The 21,574-nt window shown below is 41.4% G+C and overlaps 2 protein-coding genes across 4 annotated transcripts in view; both read right to left on the bottom strand.

Moving 5' to 3' along the window:
• Positions 1-263: 263 nt before the first annotated feature.
• On the bottom strand, positions 264-11,924 carry LOC106582136 (ubiquitin-conjugating enzyme E2 A). Of its 2 annotated transcripts, none has more exons than XM_045704626.1 (6): positions 11,836-11,924; positions 4,188-4,268; positions 1,917-1,942; positions 1,559-1,648; positions 1,374-1,462; positions 264-1,125 (listed from the first exon to the last, which is right to left on the bottom strand). In XM_045704626.1, the coding sequence occupies exons 1-6, from the start codon at positions 11,907-11,909 to the stop codon at positions 997-999; spliced, it is 489 nt and encodes a 162-aa protein (XP_045560582.1). In that variant the 5' UTR covers positions 11,910-11,924; the 3' UTR covers positions 264-996. The 2 variants fall into 2 exon arrangements, with proteins under 2 accessions (XP_045560582.1, XP_014020380.1); XM_014164905.2 differs by lacking the exon at positions 11,836-11,924 and adding an exon at positions 5,865-6,209.
• Positions 11,925-14,482: 2,558 nt separating this feature from the next.
• Positions 14,483-21,574, bottom strand: part of LOC106582137 (ankyrin repeat domain-containing protein 10) — a 34,588-nt gene continuing 27,496 nt past the window's right edge. For both annotated transcript variants that reach the window (XM_014164906.2, XM_014164907.2), the window contains exon 5: positions 14,483-17,908. In XM_014164906.2, the coding sequence (XP_014020381.1) occupies positions 17,628-17,908 (281 nt within the window). In that variant the 3' untranslated portion in view covers positions 14,483-17,627. The remainder of the gene's footprint in view (positions 17,909-21,574) is intronic.

Here is a 21,574-nt window from a genome sequence, read left to right as displayed (position 1 = left end):
TGTACACCATCATGCCATGTCTGCGATTAGTTTGTTTAAAGAGTTCCTTGCCAATAAACCATATCCTCATTAAGTTTGTGTCAAATGTCAATACTGCAGAGGCATTGATGAAAGTGTGCAGCTAGTTTCTCAGTGCTAGCATTGCAAGAGATCACAGATTTCACAGTATTTACCAGATAGCGAAAGCTAAATATAGAGGTGATTGATGACTACGGTAAGGAGCACAACATGGTTAACCAGCCAAGAGAAACACAGTACTACGGTCATAGTAAAGGTAGCTTTGACGACTTATTTACAATTGCTGAAAAAGTGACATGGTGGACAACCAGTGCAAAATCTGTACAATCAGGATGTATGTTCTATATACGAGTACTTACTGAACAGAGAACAAGAACACACTATCACTGTCATGCATGAACACAGCTCACAACACAGCAAAGACATGGGTTAAGCATGTGGGTCTAGTTCTGAAGCAGGTTGTTTAAGGATGAACACACAATTTTCCAAAGAATGGTAATGAGCTTGATAGCTCAGATGCTGCTTTGTAAAATGAGCTTATGTATTAAAGGGTAAGGGGAGCACACCAAAGAAAGGACCTACAAGCAGGTTAACATGATTAATTGATATTTCTTCCAAACATTACACATATCAGTCCAACTCATTTATTTCAGTGTGGGAAGGGAGGAGGCAGGTAATTGACGTCCAAAAATTGTACTCAATTGAAGACGGTGGCGACAAAAACAAGATTCAGCACACAAGTCCCCTGATAAGCCAAAACGGGAGGGAGAAATAGAAAAAATAACGAAAACTCCACTCCAAGCGTGTCTGGAAAAATAAAATTCAACAAGGGACAGGTAAAGTGCATAAATATGTCAAATTAAAATGGAGGAAGAAACAAAAAAAATCTAAATTAAGATGTACTCCTCAAACTCTCAAACTCGCATCACACACAGCTCAGCGCTGGGGATAGAGGAGGCCAGAAGGGAGAGGATGTGGTCAACTGTCCCTCCAGCTCTGTTCTACAATGGCCGACACACGCTTCTCGTACTCCCTCTTGTTTTCTTGGTAAAGCTGGGCCGCCTGACTGTTGGCTGGACTGTTGGGGTTTGGTTCGTCTAGCAGAGACTGGAAGAAGGGAAGGGAGCGAGGTGATGAATAATGAGCCAACTGAGTAGACGAGACAGGTATTCTACAGCACAGAGAGCAAGACATAAAAGTGGGCATGCACCATGACACTTCAGGATGTTCAGTATGGGAAGTCTAACATATATTGTGTTTTATCTCTGCTTTGTCACAGTAGGACTAAATGTTGACAGGGAAGGGAGGATACATGGAATATAAAATGTATTATGGAAAACAAGATATTTGCCTACCTGGATAGAGGTAAGAATGGATGACACATCATAGGTTGGACTCCATCGATTCTGCAGAATGTCTAGACATATACTGCCATCTGCATACACTGTAAATAAAACGGAAAGGTTAAAATACCGTTAACCTTTGCAGGCAATACTAACCATAATCAGGATGTTTTGCTACTGTTGTTGTGACAACATACCATTTGGATGAAACATCTTTGACACAAATCGTACTGTGGGGGGTTTGTTAGGGTATTCTTCTGTGAACTCAACAGTAAGCTTAAACGTGCCTAGAACATACAAGATGGGTAGGAAAGATGAATTAGAACCATGGCTCTAGCTCATATCACTCATACTATCATGCAACCAAGAATGTTAGAAAACTTAGCATTTACAGGTGTTGCATTATCTGTAACACTGCCGCTAGATAAAACAGGAAGTTGATGATTGACTGCTTTAGCCTACTTTAGACTACAAATCAACAATTACATCACACACAACCCTTAGCTCCATAGAGTATCCAAACACAAAGAATGGGGTGCACAGTTCTGTACTCACCGTCCTCAAAAGGTGTCCCTTCTGGGCTGTAAAGGGAAATAAATATGTTTAAAGGTTTTCTCTGTATGTGTGAAATATATGCATGTGTCATTTCCCCGTAAATAACTTAACGGATGAAGGAGGAACATTGTGATGAGCAGATGAATCACTTCACATTTTTGGTATCATTGGCCCAGAAAGGTATTGAAATGACCTTGATCTCAGAGAATTACCAAGAATTACCACTGACCAGCTGGCAAGTGTCTTCAATGACATGTTCATCCTCTCCCTGATCCAGTCGGTAATACCTCCACGTTTCAAGACCACTATAGTCACTCTACCCAAGAATGCCACGGTAACCGTATAAATGACTATCGCCCCATAGCACTCACATCTGCAGCCATGAAATGCTTTAAAAGGCTGGTCGTGGCTCACATCAACACCATCACCCTAGCCACCCTGGACCCACTCAAATTCGCATACTGCCCAAACAGATCCACAGATGATGCAATCTCTATTCGGCATGGCCGATTAATTAGGGCCGATTTCAAGTTTTCATAAGAATTGGTAATCTGCATTTTTGGACGCCGATTATGGCCGATTACATTGCACTCCACGGGGAAACTGCGTGGCAAGCTGACCACCTGTTACGCGAGTGCAGCTAGGGGCCAAGGTAGGTTGCTAGCTAGCATTAAACTTATCTTATAAAAAAAAAACTATAAATCTTAACATAATCACTAGTTAACTACACATGGTTGATGATATTAATAGTTTATCTAGCTTATCCTGCGTTGCATATAATCGACGCGGTGCCTGTTAATTTATCATCGAATCACAGCCTACTTCACCAAACGGTTGATGATTTAACAAACGCATTCGCGAAGAAAGCACTGTCGTTGCACCAATGTACCTAACCATAAATATCAATGCCTTTCTTAAAATCAATACACAAGTATATATTTTTTAAACCTGCATATTTAGTTAATATTGCCTGCTAACATGAATTTCTTTTAACTAGGGAAATTGTGTCACTTCTCTTACGTTCTGTGCAAGCAGAGTCAGGGTATATGCAGCAGTTTGGGCTGCCTAGCTCATTGCGAACTGTGTGAAGACCATTTCTTTCTAACAAAGACCATAATTATTTTGCCAGAATTGTACATAATTATGACATTACATTAAAGGTTGTGCAATGTAACAGCAATATTTAGATTTAGGGATGCCACCCGTTCAATAAAATACGGAACAGCTCGTTCCGTATTTTACTGAAAGAATAAACGTTTTGTTTTCGAAATTATAGTTTCCGGATTTTACCATATTAATGACCTAGGGCTCGTATTTCTGTCTGTAGGCAGCAGCGGGCTCGTAAGCATTCATTCAAACAGCACTTTCCTGCGTTTGCCAGCAGCTCTTCGCTGTGCTTCAAGCATTGCGCTGTTTATGACTTCAAGCCTATCAACTCCCGAGATTAGGCTGGCAATACTATAGTGCCTATAAGAACATCCAATGGTCAAAGGTATATGAAATACAAATGGTATAGAGAAATAGTCGACGCGTCATAATTCCTATAATAACTACAACATAAAACCTCTTAACTGGGAATATTGAACCACCAGCTTTCATATGTTCTCATGTTCTGAGCAAGGAACTTAAACGTTAGCTTTTTTTACATGTCACATATTGCACTTTTACTTTCCAACACTGCGTTTTTGCATTATTTATTTGAGACTAAATGTATTTTATTTATGCATTATATTAAGTAAAAATTAAAAAAAGTCTTCATTGTTCATTCAGTAATGTTGTAATTGTCATTACTACAAATATATATATATATTTTTTTTAAATCGGCCGATTAGTTGGCATCTGCTTTTTTGGTGCACCAATAATCGGTATCGGCATTGAAAAATCATAATCGGTCAACCTCTAGTATAGAGCTCCAGGATGGCAGGAAGTTTGGCTCCAGTGATGTACTGGGCCATTCGCACTACCCTCTGTAGTGTCTCAATTTTTATTTTATTGTATTACTCTTTACTTTTTTCCCCAAAATGTTCTTACTTTTTAACTCTGCATTGTTGGGAATGGGCTCATAAGTATTTCATGGTAAAGTCTACGCCTGTTGTTTTCGGCGCATGTGACTAATACAATTTTACTTGAAACTACCAAGACAGAAGGCTGTTTCTGAACCCTAACTCTGCAATATTTGCTGCCGGAGCATGGGGTTACAAATAATATTGCACAGAAAATCTGTGACAGTCTGAATGTGCACCTCTGACCGGTTGCGCTTCGCCATCTTACCCGAATATGACTGCATTCCACACCATTATGTTGTTTTCGGAAGGGGCACCACTGACGCCAGCCGGAGGGTCTTCTTGTAACCTATGGGGCCCGAGAAAAACAACTTTAGTTCCATGTGTCAAATTGCTTGCTACCTAGCTAATATATACTTATTAACCCCATTTTCAAACTGATAGTTATTTTACAAATCGACACATTACTGAACTCACTCTTACTTGCAATATTATCAACCCATGCAGAAACCCATAAAAGTGTTAATGTTACTTAACTAGCTCAACCTACTACCCTGTTCAGTAGTTGGCGGTTATACACCTTATGAGTGTGGACTGCCAATAAACCTCAAAGAAGGGACAGAAGTGGGAAGATGGCGGAAGTGGATGCCGAGTTCGAATCGAGCAGCACGTTGAGCAAATTTGGTGAAGACAAATGTTCTGAATGGACACAGTAGTATTGAAAACTGTAACAAAAAGGAAATAGTCTAAAATTGGATTGGAGGATACATGTGTGAATGATAATGAATCGCTTCTTGTTGGGATGCGTTTGTTGAGTAAGGATGCATATGTGGGAAACCCATTTGAGGTGTCAAATGGTGAAGTATGCGCTTGGAAAAGTCTGTCAGTGTGGCCAGTAGTGGTCTTATTTTGATTAATTGTATTTCTAAAAAGCATAGGAAGATTGCTGTGGGCCTAAAAAGAATCCGGACAACAGAAGTTGTGTGTTTTGAACTTCGGAGTAGAGCACCCGTCAAACGAGTCATCTCAGGGGTGACGACGGATGTTCTGGTGGAATACCTGAATTGAATTCCTGGTGTGGTTGATGCACAGCGTCTGACCAGCTGGGTGAATGGGGAACAAGAATGTCTGTCGGGCCTGTTGTTTTTTGGTAAAGAGCAATTACCTACGCATGTGAAGCTTGGTTACGTAAGATACGCAGTAAGAGCTTTCGCCTGAGTGTAAGGATGTAAAAGATTTGGCTATTTTTCAAGTGTTTGGACTTAAGGTTCGACATCTGAAAACTTGCATGGGGGTAACTGGCACCGGAAGACCCGCCCTCACAGGTTCCCCATGAGCCTGTGTAGGGAACAGATCTGTTTTATTTTTTTTTACAGAAAATGTGTTTATTTTCTTTTGGTAGTTTGTTCACTTTTTGGGGGGAATCCTGTTTCCATCCCGCATTGTGGCGGGATGCACATTTTATTGTTTTCGCCAATATACCATAGAAGAAACCTCAAAGAATGAGCTAAACGTCAGTCACAAACCGTAACGGTTAACGTTATGCATCGCACGGGACATCGCAAAACCAACCTGAGTAATCTTATGACGTATTGTTAATCTAACCAAGTTTCGCTTGCGAGTGAGCTATGGTGACTCGCATTGGGAGAGCAAGTTGTTTTCTTCGCTAGCTAATCTGTAGCCAAGTATTGGCTGGCAAGCTAAATAATTAACGTAGCTGACTGTTTTAGAGTTCAACGACTTTCTCGGCATGAGCTATTTTCAAACGCAACATTAAACATTTGAGAATTGTAAACTAGATAAACCCCAAAATGTCATGAAACAGACGGCTGTGTGACTTGCTAGTTAACGTTTGCTAGCTAGCTTGGTAACCTTCGCTGACTAGCTTTGCTAGTTAGCTTCTTCAGACATCAATAACACCATCCGTGAAAAATGTTCATCTCACCGTTTAAAATCTCTCATCAATCGTCTTCTTGCCGGAGTAGACATCGTAAGCTAAATATATAAAGGTAACACAAATGTACTGCTTTATTTACAACAAAAGTGTTTATAATATAGCTTGTTAATGTTGTGTTTACAACAACATTCAGCTCTTTTTCCGCTGTCGCCTCGGTGAAACGATATCCTTCGAGTTCTACCCTAGCCGCTGGTAAGTGGTATATTAGACGATACCACTTCAGCTAATAGGGGACGTCGTCGTTTCCGTATTCTTCTGAAGAAAACCGAGACGTAAGATAATTTAGGTAATAATATAATGTATTACATTTGTATTTAAAAACGATTTAATGCGTATCTAATTACTTACTCTCACCTTATTTTTATTTGAGACCGTGTTTGACGGGGGGCGTGGTTACAGGGAAGTAGCGTTTGTACAGTTAGGTATAAAAAAAAAAAACTCCAGCTATGAAGGTCGGTCTTGGGGACAGGTGACAAACGGGTATTCGCACAGGTGAAATAGTGGGCATTGTCCAGATACAAAGGGAGCGGAGAGGAAGACCATATTCATCAACTTTACCCAGTACTAGGACATTTTTGCCAAAATCATGGTTGCCTCTGGCAGGAGGCTGAGACTTGGCCGCAAGTGGATCTTCCAACAAGGCAATAACCCCAAGCACACATTAACATCTACAATTAAATAATAATTGACCACAAAATCAACATTTTGCAATGCCCATCTGTCTCTGGACTTCGAACCCCATTCAAAACCTGGGGTTTGAAAAGAAGAGGGCAGTCCAAAAAGGCAGACTACGTATATCAAAGATCTGGGAAGATTCTGTATGGAGGAATGGTCAAAGAGCCCTCCCAATGTGTTCTCCAATCTCATATTTTCTTCTAGAAAAAGGCTGTGTCGGTCTATCCTCACAAGGTAAGGTATTGAAAACAGGTGTCAATTTTGACCCCTATAATTCTGAAACAAATATTACTTGTTAAATAAAATGTATTTGTTTCTTCTATAAAAATACACTACCGGTCAAACGTTTTATAACACCTACTCATTCAAGGGTTTTTCTTAATTTTTTTACTATTTTATACATTGTAGAATAATAGTGAAGACATCCAAACTATGAAACAACACATATGGAATCATGTTGTAACCAAAAAGTTTTAAACAAATCCAAATATATTTTATATTTGAGATTCTTCAAATAGCCACCCTTTGCCTTGATGACAGCTTCGCACACTCTCAACCAGCTTCACCTGGAATGCTTTTCCAATAGTCTTGAAGGATTTCCCACATATGCTGAGCACTTGTTGGCTGCTTTTACTTCACTCTGCGTTCCGACTCATCCCAAACCAACTTAATTTGGTTAAGGTCGGGGGATTGTGGAGGCCATGTCATCTGATGCAGCACTCCATGAATGTCTTTCTTGGTAAAATGGCCCTTACACAGCCTGGAGGTAGTGTGGGGTCATTGTCCTGTTGAAAACAAATGATAGTCCCACTAAGCCCAAACCAGATGGGATGGTCGTATCGCTGCAGGATGCTGTGGTAGCCATGCTGGTTAAGTGTGCCTTGAATTCTAAATAAATCAGTGTCACCAGCAAAGCACCCCCACACCATAACACCTCCTCCTCCATGCTTTAAAGTGGGAAATACACGTGGAGATCAACCGTTCACCCACGGCGGTTGGAACCAAACATCTCCAATTTGGACTCCAGACCAAAGGACAAATTTCCACCGGTCTAATGTCCATTGCTCGTGTTTCTTGGCCCAAGCAAGTCTCTTCTTATTGGTGTCCGTTAGTAGTGTTTTCTTTGCAGCCCTTTCTTTCGACCATGAAGGCCTGATGCACACAGTCTCCTCTGAACAGTTGATGTTGAGATGTGTCTGTTACTTGAACTCTGTGAAGCATTTATTTAGGCTGCAATTTCTGAGGCTGGTAACTCTAATGAACTTCTCCTCTGCAGCAGAGGCAACTCTGGGTCTTCCATTCCTGTGGCGGTCCTCATGAGAGCCAGTTTCATCATAGCACTTGATGGTGTTTGCGACTACACTTGAAGAAACGTTCAAAGTTTTTGAAATGTTCTGTATTGACTGATCATGACTTAAAGTAATGGACTGTCGTTTCTCTTTGCTTATTTGAGCTTTTCTTGCCATAACATGGACTTGGTCTTCTACCAAATACAACTGATTGGCTCAAACACATTAAGAAGGAAAGAAATTCCACAAATTAACATTTAACAAGACACACCTGTTAATTGAAATGCATTCCAGGTGACTACCTCATGAAGCTGGTTGAGAGAATGCCAAGCGTGTGCAAAGCTGTCATCAAGGCAAAGGGTGGCTAATTGAAGAATGTAATTTGTTTCACACTTTTTTGGTATACATGATTCCATATGTGCTATTTCATAATTGCGATGTCTTCACTATTATTCTACAATGTAGAAAATAGTAAAAATAAAGAAAAATCCTTGAATGTGTAGGTGTTCTAAAACTTCAGACAAGTAGTGTAGGTCATGTCTCTCACTAAATAGCAGAATGTCAACATTCCTTCCTGTCCTGGACTTTAATTTTACCTTTATTTAACTAGGCAAGTCAGTTAAGAATAAATTCTTATTTTCAAGGACGGCCTAGGAACAGTGGATTAACTGCCTTGTTCACGGGCAGAACAACAGATTTTTACCTTGTCAGCTCGGGGATTTGATCTTGGAACCTTTCGGCTACCCGCCGCCCCAGACTACGGTGACATACAGTGCATTCAGAAAGTATTCAGACCCCCTTGACTTTGTCCAAATTTTGTTACGTTACAGCCTTGTTCTAAAATTGATTAAATCGTTTTTTCCCTCATCAATCTACACAAAGCAAAACCAGGTTTTTAGACATTTTTACAAAACAACTGAAATATCACATTTCCAGTATTCAGACCCTTTACTCAGTACTTTGTTGAAGCACCTTTGGCAGCGATTACAGCCTCAAGTCTTCTTGGGTATGACGCTACAAGCTTGGCATACCTGTATTTGGGGAGTTTCTCCCATTCTTCTCTGCAGATCCTCTTAAGCTCTGTCGGCTGGATGGAGAGCGTCGCTGCACCTCTATTTTCAAGTCTCTCCAGAGATGTTTGATCGTGTTCAAGTCCGGGCTCTGGCTGGGCCACTCAAGGACATTCAGAGACTTGTCCCGAAGCCACTCCTGCGTTGTCTTGGCTGTGTGCTTAGGGTCGTTGTCCTGCTGGAAGGTGAACCTTCGCCCCAGTCTGAGGTCCTGAGCGCTCTGGATCAGGTTTTCATTAAGGATCTCTCTGTACTTTGCTCCATTCATCTTTCCCTCGATCCTGACTAGTCTCCCAGTCCCTGACGCTGAAAACCACCACCATGCTTCACCGTAGGGATGGTGCCAGGTTTCCTCCAATCTTGGTTTCATCAGACCAGAGAATCTTGTTTCTCATGGTCAGAGTCCTTCAGGTGCCTTTTGGCAAACTCCAAGCAGGCTTTCATGTGCCTTTTACTGAGGAGGGGCTTTTGCCTGGCCACTCTACCATAAAGGCCTGATTGGTGGAGTGCTGCAGAGATGGTTGTCCTTCTGAAAGGTTCTCCCATCTCTATAGAGAAACTCTTGAGCTCTGTCAGAGTGACAATCAGGTTATTGGTCACCTCGCTGACCAAGGCCCTTCTGCCCTATGGCTGAGTTTGGCCAGGCAGCCAACTTTAGAAAGATTTTTGGTAGTTCCAAACTTATTCCATTTAAGAATGATGGAGGCCACTGTGTTCTTGGGGTTCTTCAATGCTGCAGAAATGTTTTGGTACCCTTCCCCAGATCTGTGCCTCGACACAATCCTATCTCAGACCTCTATGGACAATTCCTTCGACCTCATGGCTTGGTTTTTGCTCTGACATGCACTGTCAACTGTGGGACCTTATATAGACAGGTGTGTTTCTTTGAATTTACCACAGGTAGACTCCAATTACGTTGTAGAAACATCTCAAAGTTGATCAATGGAAACAGGATGCACCTGAGCTCAATTTCGAGTCTCATAGCAAAGGGTCTGAATACTAATGTAAATAAGGTATTTTTGTTTTTTATTTGAAAGAAATTAGCAAAAATGTTTAAAAAATATATTTTTGCTTCGTCATTATGTGGTATGGTGTGTAGATTAATGAGGATTTTTATTTATTTAATCCATTTTAGAATAAGGCTGTAACATAACAATGTAGAAAAAGTCAAGGGGTCTGAATACTTTCCGAATGCACTGTAATCTACACAATTGCAGCCGCATCTTCATTAAAGCCTTAAGATGCAGTTTAACATAGTGCACTTTGTTTTATCAAGTGTGACAGATTTTGCACTCATCACTGCTCGCTCTATCAGAAAGTAAGGTGGCCCTCTGACCTCCCGTAGGTTGAAACACTGCATTTTATTTATTTATAAAGTCCTTTTGCAAAAACTCCCACATTACCTGACATCTTTACTTATCCATAGAAGTAAGAGTTACCATACCCGATCACAATGATGACTAACTCTGGAAATTCCATTGTTGCTACAGACTTTAAAAAAAACTGCTTTTACACTGAACAAAAATATAAATGCAACATGCAACAATTTCATAGATTTTACTGAATTATATAAAGAAATCTGCCAATTGAAATATATTCATTAGGCCCTAATCTATGGATTTCACATGACTGGGAATACAGATATGTTAATCACAGAGACCTTAAAAAAAAGGTAGGGGCGTGGATCAGAAAACCAGTCAGTATCTGGTGTGACTACCATTTGCCTCATGCAGTGTGACACATTTCCTTCACATAGAGTTGATCAGGCTTTTGACTGTGGCCTGTGGAATGTTGTCCCACTCCTCTTCAATGGCTGTGCGAAGTTGTTGGATATTGGCAGGAACTGGAACACGCCGTCGTACATGTCGATTCAGAGCATCCCAAACGTGCTCAATTGGTGACATGTCTGGTGAGTATGCAGGCAATGGAGAACTGGGACATTTTAGCTTCCAGCGATTGTGTACAGATCCTTGCAACATGGGGCCGTGCATTATCATGCTGAATGAGGTGATGGCGGCGGATGAATGGCACGACAATGGGCCTCAGGATCTCATCACAGTATCTCTGTGCATTCAAATTGCCATCAATAAAATGCAATTGTGTTTGTTGTCCGTTGCTTACGCGTTCCCATACCATAACCCCACCGCCACCATGGGGCACTGTTCACAATGTTGAACAGCAAGCCGCTCGCCCACACAATGCCATACACGCTGTCTGCCATCTGCCCGGTACAGTTGAAACCGGGATTCATCCGTGAAGAGCACACTTCTCCAGCGTGCCAGTGGCCATCGAAGGTGAGCATTTGCCCACTGAAGTCGGGCACGACGCCGAACTGCAGTCAGGTCAACACCCTGGTGAGGACGACAAGCACGCAGATGAGCATCAGTTTCTGACAGTTTGCGCAGATATTCTTCAGTTGTGCAAAGCAAGTTTCATCAGCTGTCTGGGTGGCTGGACTCAGACGATCCGCAGGTGAAGAGGCCGGATGTGGAGGTCCTAGGCTTGCCGTGGTTACACGTCTGCGGTTGTGAGGCCGGTTGAATGTACTGCCAAATTCTCTAAAAACGATGTTGGAGGCGGCTTATGGTAGAGAAATGAACATTAAATTATCTGGCAACAGCTCTGGTTGATATTCCTGCAGTCAGCATTCCAATTGCACGCTCCCTCAAAAGTTGAGACATCTGTGGCATTGTGTTGTGCCAAAATTGCACATTTTAGATATTTGTGTATTTCCTGTGTAATTTGTTGTGTAATTGTAAGATGCAGGGCTCCCTTGCAAAAGAGATCTTGAAGTCAATGGAACTCAATTAAAATTAAAATAAATACATGCAATTCTAACCTGTGGTGTGTGATTCTAAGTTCTGGACAATTCAAGAGAATTATGCCAGTGCCCAACCAAGGTCCCATTGTTTGTGTCCATCTCACCTGTGTGGACCGTGGAGTGGGCATAGTCCCCAACCACAGGTATAGGACCTCACATGGACAGAGCGTAAATCCATTGTCTGTGGCGTTCCCTTCCACTGCACGGGCAGATGCCGTTGCCAGGCTCCTGGGTGGTCTTATGGCGTTGAATAACACTCATAATGCAAAACACAGACATATTGCAGTAATTATTGGTTCATTGAGTACAACTCAAAACAACAATTTAACAAATGGGTTATGACGTGCAATCCAACAGAGGACCCAGTGCACACAGGGTAAGGTTCAGTTCACTCAATACAAAAAGTTAATTGCAATTCCCAATGTGAAAAATTGGAACTGGAATTTCAGTTTACTTATTAGATAAACTATGGGAGGAAATACACACTGCACAAAACACCTACTCTTTCCATGACAGACTGACCATGTAAACTCTGATCCCTTATTGATGTTACTTGTTAAATCAACTTCAATCAGTGTAGATGAAGAGGAGACGTCTTAAAAATCCTTCTTTAACCTTTGAAAACAACAGAGACATGGATTGTGTGCCATTCTGAGGGTGAATGGCCAAGACAAAAATGTAAGTACGTTAGAACACGCTGAACAGTTTCCCGTGTATATCAATAATGGTCTACCACCCAAAGGACATCCAGCCAACTCACATATTCAAGCTTTATGAGGCGTAAAGGATACAGGATAGTAGTTCAAGACAAAAGTCCTGTATTCCATTTTCATAGCATACCGTATTGTTCCCCATACATTAGTGTAAGGAGCAGTCACATTTTCTGACAATTTGAAGAACTACATCCCAATGTGCTTAAGGTGATCTCATATTTAATTCTGATCAGGATACAGATGAATGAGGATGACAAAACAAAGAACCTGACTTCAAGACATTCTTCAAACAGAGGTTGAGGCATTGTTTCATTACTCAGAAAAAAATACATTGACATAACATAAAACTTGAATTTACATTCAGACTAGTTTTAGCCCCAGAACTAGATCAATGGGTAAATTAACAGTACATGACTAATTACAGGATAACTGAACAGTTAATTTTTTTTAATAAACATTAAGTTGAAAATCAAAAGAATGCATTATATGCATTTTTCTTTAATCACTCAAAATCAACTTTTCACATTACAAAACAAGTTACTGTTCTACAGAACATTTCATATCCAAAAACGAAACACCTCCTTTAGAAGAGGGATGGGCCTTCCCTTTACATAAAAAGATATATAAAAAAAAATCACAATGACCATATGAAAAAGGAACCACTCACTCCATGGTTTTAAGGCGTATGAATGCTTGTTTACATCAAGCATAAATGACAGGCAAACCGAGGGACGGCCTGACAACGGGGTCCTTCCAACTTCTTAGGAGCCGTGGTAGAGGTGCATGGTGCTGAGCAGGGCATGGTTATACTGCTGATGGTAGTACTGCTGCTCTGCCTTCACCGACATCTGGTGTTCCACCTGGCTGCCTGCGTTACCAGTAGCAACCATGTGCTCCGCTGTATCCCAGTAGATGTGGTGGTGTACGATGTCGGCGGGGGCGATGGTAGAGCCGCTCAACGCGGTCCCCTCACACCCTAAACCTGCTGCTAGAGGGTCACCTGCCATTGGAAATGGGACACCTGGTCAAAATTATTTCAATGCTGGTTTTGCCAGTGCGGGGCCAAAACTTCCTGCTCACAGATGAGCAAAGATTTAAGAATTGATTTTGCACAACTATTACTGATGGAGATGAACATTTCATTAACGGAAAACCTGACTACAGATTGCCAAATAGGTTCCAGTAAACCTCACAATATTGTGTTACATCACTGTACAGTACTCTTCCAGGGTACATTGACACACAAACCCTGCTCGCCGCTGCACTAGGGATTTGTTCGTAAATTCATTCTGTAGTGCCAGAGTGCGATCTGGGTGTTCGTAAATTCAGAGCGTTGTCAAATTGCCCGTTCGTAAATTCAGAGTTTTGCTCTTGGAGCGTTCAGAGCGCACACTGGACGATCTGGCAGATGAGTAGGGTTGACCCAAGCGTTCTGACCTAACATCTTTAGTCAAGCACCCAAGCTAACTGGCTAATGTTGGCTAGCTACTTCCAGACACAAATGAGAGAACACCCCACTCTGACCATTTTACTCGCACTAGCAGAGCTGGTTAGGCTGTTTCCATGTTATCCAGAGTGTTGGCGACTAACTGTGCTGCTGGCAACAACTTAATTATGCTTTTTTTGCAGTCGTTTACTGACACCGGCCATATTCAACGGGTGTTGAGCATTCGTAAATTCATAAGTTATTCTGCACTCTGGTACACTCAGATGAGAGTGCTCTGAAATGGGAGTAGATAGCCAGAGTGAATTTACGAACGCACCCCTAGTTCCACCCCCTTCCCCGCTCCCATTGGTTTAGCCATCATGCCAAGACAATCTAAATGACAGCATAATCCTTAGAAATGAGACGGCACAATTGAGGGGCTGCACAGCCTTCTCAATATCACTAGAGGGCACTAAACTACTCAGTTATTCAGGTGAACTATAGAAAATATGAAATAATATTGCTTCTCTGTGTTTTCAGACGATTGTAGATCATTTTTTGTGTGCATGAGAAAGTAACAAATTAAGAGAAAAATCATTGCCCCACCATCAATGTTATTCAAAATAATTACCTTTAATGAGTTTAAACCATACAAAACTACTCCACACTGAGCATCAGCTCTAATTTGCATCAATATATGCCATCTACTCATTAACATTTGTGATTCTGAACAGACTGAATAGTACTGCTGAGAGGATTGCTTGACCAAAAAATTGTCATGAAGCAGATGTATGCAGGGAGGGATTTAAAGTTTGTGACCAATACATTTATGAAGATTCCTATTTTTCCTTAAAAAAATTGCCTTAGGCAAGAGTAGCTTTGTCTTGCTTTATAAAAATTGTAGCACTACTAATCAAGCTAATTTGTCATAGATCAACGTCTACATTTTGTCATTACTGCAGTTAGCAAAGCAATACAACAAAACACAAGCCAAATAAAGCTGCAAAAACTTAGAAAAACAGTCCAAATAAACACACCATTTTCAACACCAGACACAATAGATAGGCTATACAGAAAAGCGTACAAAGTCCTTTCCTAGAAAAGTAGAATGAGAGAAGATGAGGGCACTAGGAGGGGCTAATCCAACCAAAGTCTCCAGTCTGCTAGCTAATAGGACAGAGTCAGGCCATATAGCACACCTTGGAAATACCTAAAAGCTCACATAATACAGAAAAGCTGCACAGTAAAGATGTATGTACTTTAAACATTAACGTAAAGATATGCTTTGGCATAACAAGGGAGTTCTTGTATATATATAAAAAAAAATAGCTATGAGAGAGTCACCACCAGAAATGTCCAAAAAGGTAGATTTTCTCAGGGGGAATAAAAAAAAGCAAATAAAACAAAATATGCTTTCCCTTATTTTTACTTTAAGGGCAGGAACATTCTCTAGTAGTCTCTTCATTCTGACATGAGATGGACAAATTCTGTCTTTATCCCCTTATTGGCCAAAGTGGTGCAACAACATTGCTACCACTAAATGCAGTACTGGATGTCTAACTCAGTGGTTCCCAACACGCACTTATAAAACGGGACCTGTGGAATGCACATAGAATTTTTACTTTGGCGCACTAGTGTCGGTTATATCATTTGTATCATTTTACTTAATCTGTGAAAACCATTAAGCTTAGCCGGAGTCATTTAATTCCTACTATATGGCTCTGAGTTTAGCTATACCACAGCCTGTGCTATAGAAACAAACAGAGCATGGCTTTGTGTCCTTGGTTGCACATTTACAATGCAGAAACCTGCTTGTTTGTTGCGCTAACCGTTAAAAACTAGACATTTAACCAGTGCTACATTTTGTTCTTTCTGGTGCAGATTCGGGGACGCTCTTAAACGGGTAGAGGCCTTCACGGGTCCAAAAAGATGGATCCATTCTAAAATGGACCTGGGGTTTCCCATCCGGACCCGATATGCATAAATAAAATACAATTATATACAGACCCGTTCCGAACAGAACCGAGGACAACTAGACCCGAGGACAACTAGCATAGACCTGATCGATACAGACCCGGTCCTGAAGCAACATAAAACTACATTTTTAGCTACTTTATTAACCGGAGCTGATAAAACGCAAGGGAAGAGGTAGAGAGAAATGACGCTCTAGCAGGGGCCATGCTGCGTGGTAGGCTACTGTGAGTGTGCGTGAATGAGTGACACGGGAACAGGGAGGGAGAGACCGCAACCAACCAATCCGACTTGCGCTATAGTAGACTAATAGCTGCCATAACTAGGTTATTTATCATCAAATATGATTAAGTACTAGTACCCGTCTTGACGGCATCAAACCGGGAGAAGCTAGTTAAAATCGCTAGCTACACTATTTGATGCTGCATGCGCTTTCCCGTCCTACACAGTTACAAACTCGCAGAGCTGTTGTGAAGGAAGTTGTCAAGGAAGTCAGGACCTCCCGCCCTCACCTACAGTCAACCAATCAAGTCAACGCGGAGCTATACGGAGACCTCCGCATTTGAGTGGCGCACAGCGATGCGGTATAGCTCAATTTGGCCTCTGCGTGCCCTCGGAGGCTCCGCAATTGTGTCACACCATCTATATGGTGCCTTGACCCCATTTTCGGATCAAGCATACATTGGCTCTTATGATTGGCCAACAACAAGCTACACGTACCACTCGTGAAAAACAAAGAATAGCAGCAAACATTATACAATATCTCTGTCTCTCTCTCTCTCTACTGCAGCATTCGTGTTCGAATTTATGTGGGTCCTAACAGACAAGTCAGTTAAAATTACACATACCCAAGGCAATCATATCAGAGCCGACCCAGACCCTTGATATTATTAAGAATTCTCGACCCGGTCATGCTTGCGTCCCAGATCTGGTCTCGGGGATTCATGTACAGCTGGATTCACGAAGACCTCTAGTACACACAAATTAACAACCATGAGTAAGGAACTATTTCAAACAAACCATATTTAATATATAAAAACACTTGTCACAGAAAATAGATTTGTTGTATGGATCAGATAAAATAAGAGGTCATTACCACTAAATAAATGAATAGTGAAATGCTATCCCATCAAGGTGTGCCACTGTTAAAAAACAGTTGGGAACCACTGGTCTAACTTCCTAAAGGTCAGAATTCTGCCATTGCATATTCATGATGCGGAGGGAAACTTCAGTGCAGTCTCTAGGATTTGAACTAACCTAAGTCTAACCTTCTCCCTATTCTTCTCCGTAAACCAAGTGAGGCTGGTTTCAGTAAGTTGTTACCAAGGTGTGGGCTTTTCTACATCAAAGAAATGTAGATTAGAATTTCACAACATTATTACAGTTACCATTGGGCAATGTAGGGCGTGGAGGGATAATTGTGCAGAACAGAAGTCACTCAACCTAAGGGGCTTTGCCAAAAACACAAGATTATTTAAAAAGAATTGTGTGGATCATTCAAAGATACTGGTATAACAACAAAACATAAAACTCACGTTTCTCTATCAATTAAGTATGGTAGCAAGGCAATGTATTTCATAACATGTATGTAGAATACAATAAATTAACCATTTATGCCTTTATTTCTAGAACCGGAAATATATCATCATGCCAAGAACCCAACAATGGCACTAAAATGAATTTAATCAGTGAGAGAACATGGCCAGAGAAGGCCTGATGGACATTCTACCAAGATACAACCACTAGGAGGGTCAACACTCAACTCAATACATGCACTCTAAGGTCTCTACAGGTAGGCGTAGGAGTTAGTGCAGCGACAGGGGATCTGCATGGAGGCCACAGTGAAGATCTCCAGCTCCTTAGGGGCCGGTGTGGACACCTCCACTCCCCCCTGGTCCTGCCCTTGGTCCACCAGGCCTGGCACCAGCGCAGACCCATTCATCCCAAACGCCAAGGGTCCTGGCCCACCTGAGCTCACTGCCGGCGGCGCTGACTCCATGCTCTCCATCAGGAACTCTCCGACGCCGCAGACCGACCCATTCAGCATCCCCAGCGGCAGGCCCATACCTAGTTAGAGCAGTGGAGGTAGTGGATGAGCATGTTGGGCAACCATCTAGAATACAACTAAATAAGAATACAATGACATACAGGTCAGAATACTTTACAGTCCCAAAGAGGCCATTCCATCATGCACAGGCTGTCTGGGCAGAAGGGGAGACATTGGTATTTAGCATGCTAGAATAATCAACCTTACTCAGCGAGTCCAAAGTCCAATTTTAGGCTTTATCATTCAGCAATAAAAATCAGCCACTGCCCCATTTTCTGATTCCCTACAGCCTGTATCAACTTCCTGGCAACAGCTCAAAACTCTGCTCCAGATTTTGCAGAAGTGCAATAAAACAAGCAGATGCTTTTACATGTCAACATCAGAGGCCTGGCAAACAGCAAAGGGTAAGTCCCCTGCCACCCCCTTCTTCCTCATACTGCTCGTTCTAACGCTGCACAATTAAGTGAACAATGTATTCTACCAGTTTCTCATATGGGCTAGGCCAGTTTAATCATGGTTTTACAACAGGATTTTAGAATCTGAAAGGTTTTATGACACTCTGTTTTATTACGCATAATTAGGTAAGAAGAACATTCAGTCAGGAATAGGGCTGCAAATGGAGGCTATACTACTAGAAACGTTCAAAAGTTTACCAACATTTTGGTAACTTAGTATTCTTTTAAACATTTTATCAGACGACATCTAGTGCCCTTTTTTTGGGAACTTCAGATTATCACAGGTGTCCATCTCTGGCCAACAAACAAATAAAAGGGTATGACAAAGCTGTAAACATTATCCTAAATATAACCCATCAACTTAGTGAATACCATTGGTGTTAAATGAGGGCTTCAACATGAAATATCCCTAATATACACATCCAGTCAAAAGTTTGGACACACCTATGGTGTGGGTTTTTCAAGTGTTTTTATTTTTAATATTTTCTACATTGTAGAATAATAGTGAAGACATCAAAACTATGAAATAACACACATGGAATCATGTAGTAACCAAAAAAGTGTTAAGCTTTGCACTCTTGGCATTCTCTTAACCAGCTTCATGAGGAATGTTTTTCCAAAAGTCTTGAAGGAGTTCCCACATATGCTGAACACTTGTTGGCTGCTTTTCCTTCACTCTGCGGTCCAACTCATCCCAATCCATCTCAATTGGGTTAAGGTTGGGTGATTGTGGAGGCCAGGTCATCTGATGCACTTCCCTTGGCCAAATAGCCCTTACACAGCCTGGTGGTGTGTTTTGGGTCATTGTCCTGTTGAAAAACAAATGATAGTCCCACTAAGCGCAAACCAGATGGGATGGCGTATCGCTGCAGAATGCTTATGTAGCCATGCTGGTTAAGTGTGCCTTGAATTCTAAATAAGTCACAATGTCACAAGCAAAGCACCCCCACACCACCTCCTCCATGCTGCACGGTGTGAACCACACATGCAGAGATAATCCGTTCACCTACTCTGCGTCTCAAAGACACGGCAGTTGGAACAAAAAAACATCAAATTTGGACTCCAGATCAAAACTACAGATTTCCACTGGTCTAATGACCATTGCTCGTGTTTCTTGACGAAGTCTCTTCTTATTATTGGTGTCCTTTAGTAGTGGTTTCTTTGCAGCAATTCAACCATGAAGGCCTGATAACAAACCTCCAGACGAGCTTCAATGCCATACAACACTCCTTCCGTGGCCTCCAACTGCTCTTAAATGCAAGCAAAACTAAATGCATGCTCTTCAACCGATCGCTGCCCGCACCCGCCCGCCCATCTAGCATCACTACTCTGGACGGTTCTGACTTAAAATATCTGGACAACTACCTAGGTGTCTGGTTAGACTGTAAAATCTCCTTCCAGACTGACATTAAGCATCTCCAATCCAAAATTAAATCTAGAATCGGCTTCCTATTTTGCAACAAAGCATCCTTCACTCATGCTGCCAAACATACCCTCGTAAAACTAACTATCCTACCGATCCCTGACAATGACGATATAATTTAGAAAAGTCTCCCACACTCCACTCAGCAAATTGGATGCAGTCTATCACAGTGCCATCCGTTTTGTCACCAAAGCCCCATATACTACCCACCACTGCGACCTGTATGCTCTCGTTAGCTGGCCCTCGCTACATATTCGTCGCCAAACCCACTGGCTCCAGGTCATCTATAAGACTTTGCAAGGTAAAGCCCCGCCTTATCTCAGCTCACTGGTTACAAAAGCAGCACCCACCTGCAGCACGCGCTCCAGCAGGTATATTTCCCTGGTCACCCCCAAAGCCAACTCCTCCTTTGGCCGCCTTTCCTTGCAGTTCTCTGCTGCCAATGACTGGAATGAATTGCAAAAATCACTGAAGCTGGAGACATATCTCACTAACTTTAAGCACCAGCTGTCAGAGCAGCTTACCGATCACTGCACCTGTACATAGCCCATCTGTAAATAGCCCACCCAACTACCTCATCCCCATTTTTTTTTATTTTTTATTCCTTTGCACCCCAGTATCTCTACTTGCACATTCATCTTCTGCACATCTATCACTCCAGTGTTAATGCTAAATTGTAATGATTTCATCTCTATGGCCTATTTATTGCCTTACCTCCCTAATCTTACTACATTTGCACACACTGTATAATAGATCTTTCTATTGTGCTAATAACTGTACGTTTGTTTATCCTATGTGTAACTCTGTTGTTTGTGTCGCACTGCTTTGCTCCATTTTGGCCAGGTCGCAGTTGTAAACGAGAACTTGTCCTTAACTGGCCTACCTGGTTAAATAAAGGTTAAATAAAAAATTCACACAGTCTCCTCTGAACAGTTGATGTGTTTGGTCTGTTACTTGAACTCTGTGAAGCATTTATTTGGGCTGCAATCAGAGGTGCAGTTAACTCTAATGAACTTATCCTCTGCAGCAGCGGTAACTCTGGGTATTCCTTTCCATTTGGCGGTCCTCATGAGAGCCAGTTTCATAATAGCGCTTGATGGTTTTTGCGACTGCATTTAAAGAAACTTTCAAAGTTCTTGAAATGTTATGAACTGACTGACCTTCATGTCTTAAAGTAACAATGAACTGTTGTTTCTCTTTGCTTATTTGAGCTGTTCTTGCATTAATATGGACTTGGTCTCTTACCAAATAGGGCTATCTTCTGTTTACCACCCCTACCTTGTCACAACACAACTCATTGGCTCAAACGCATCAAAGAAAGAAATTCCACACATTAACTTTTAACAAGGCACACCTGTTAATTGAAATGCATTCCATGTGACTACCTCATGAATCTGGTTGAGAGAATGCCAAGAGTGTGCAAAGGGTGGCTACATTGAAGAATATAAAATATATTTAGATTTGTTTAAAACTTTTTTGGTTACTACATGATTCTATATGTCATTTCATAGTTTTGATGGCTTCACTATTATTATACGATGTAGAAAATAGTAAAAATGAAGAAAGACCCTTGAATGAGTAGGTGTGTCCAAACTCTTGACTGGTACTGTATATTTTACACACTTATTTCACTATGTCAATAAGTCTTTGTTGTAAACATTTTGGCTGCTGGTGAAAAAGTAAATCAGTAGTTTATAGAATAAAACAAATTTTCATTTTACTCAAACACATACATATAAATAGTAAAACCAGAGAAACTGATCATGTTGCAGTGGTCTCAATGCTTTCCAGAGCTGAACATGAATACA

The sequence above is a fragment of the Salmo salar genome, chromosome ssa21 (assembly GCF_905237065.1).
Source record: "Salmo salar chromosome ssa21, Ssal_v3.1, whole genome shotgun sequence".
Classification (NCBI taxonomy): Eukaryota; Metazoa; Chordata; class Actinopteri; order Salmoniformes; family Salmonidae; genus Salmo; species Salmo salar.
This window is presented reverse-complemented; position numbering and strand designations above follow the sequence as displayed.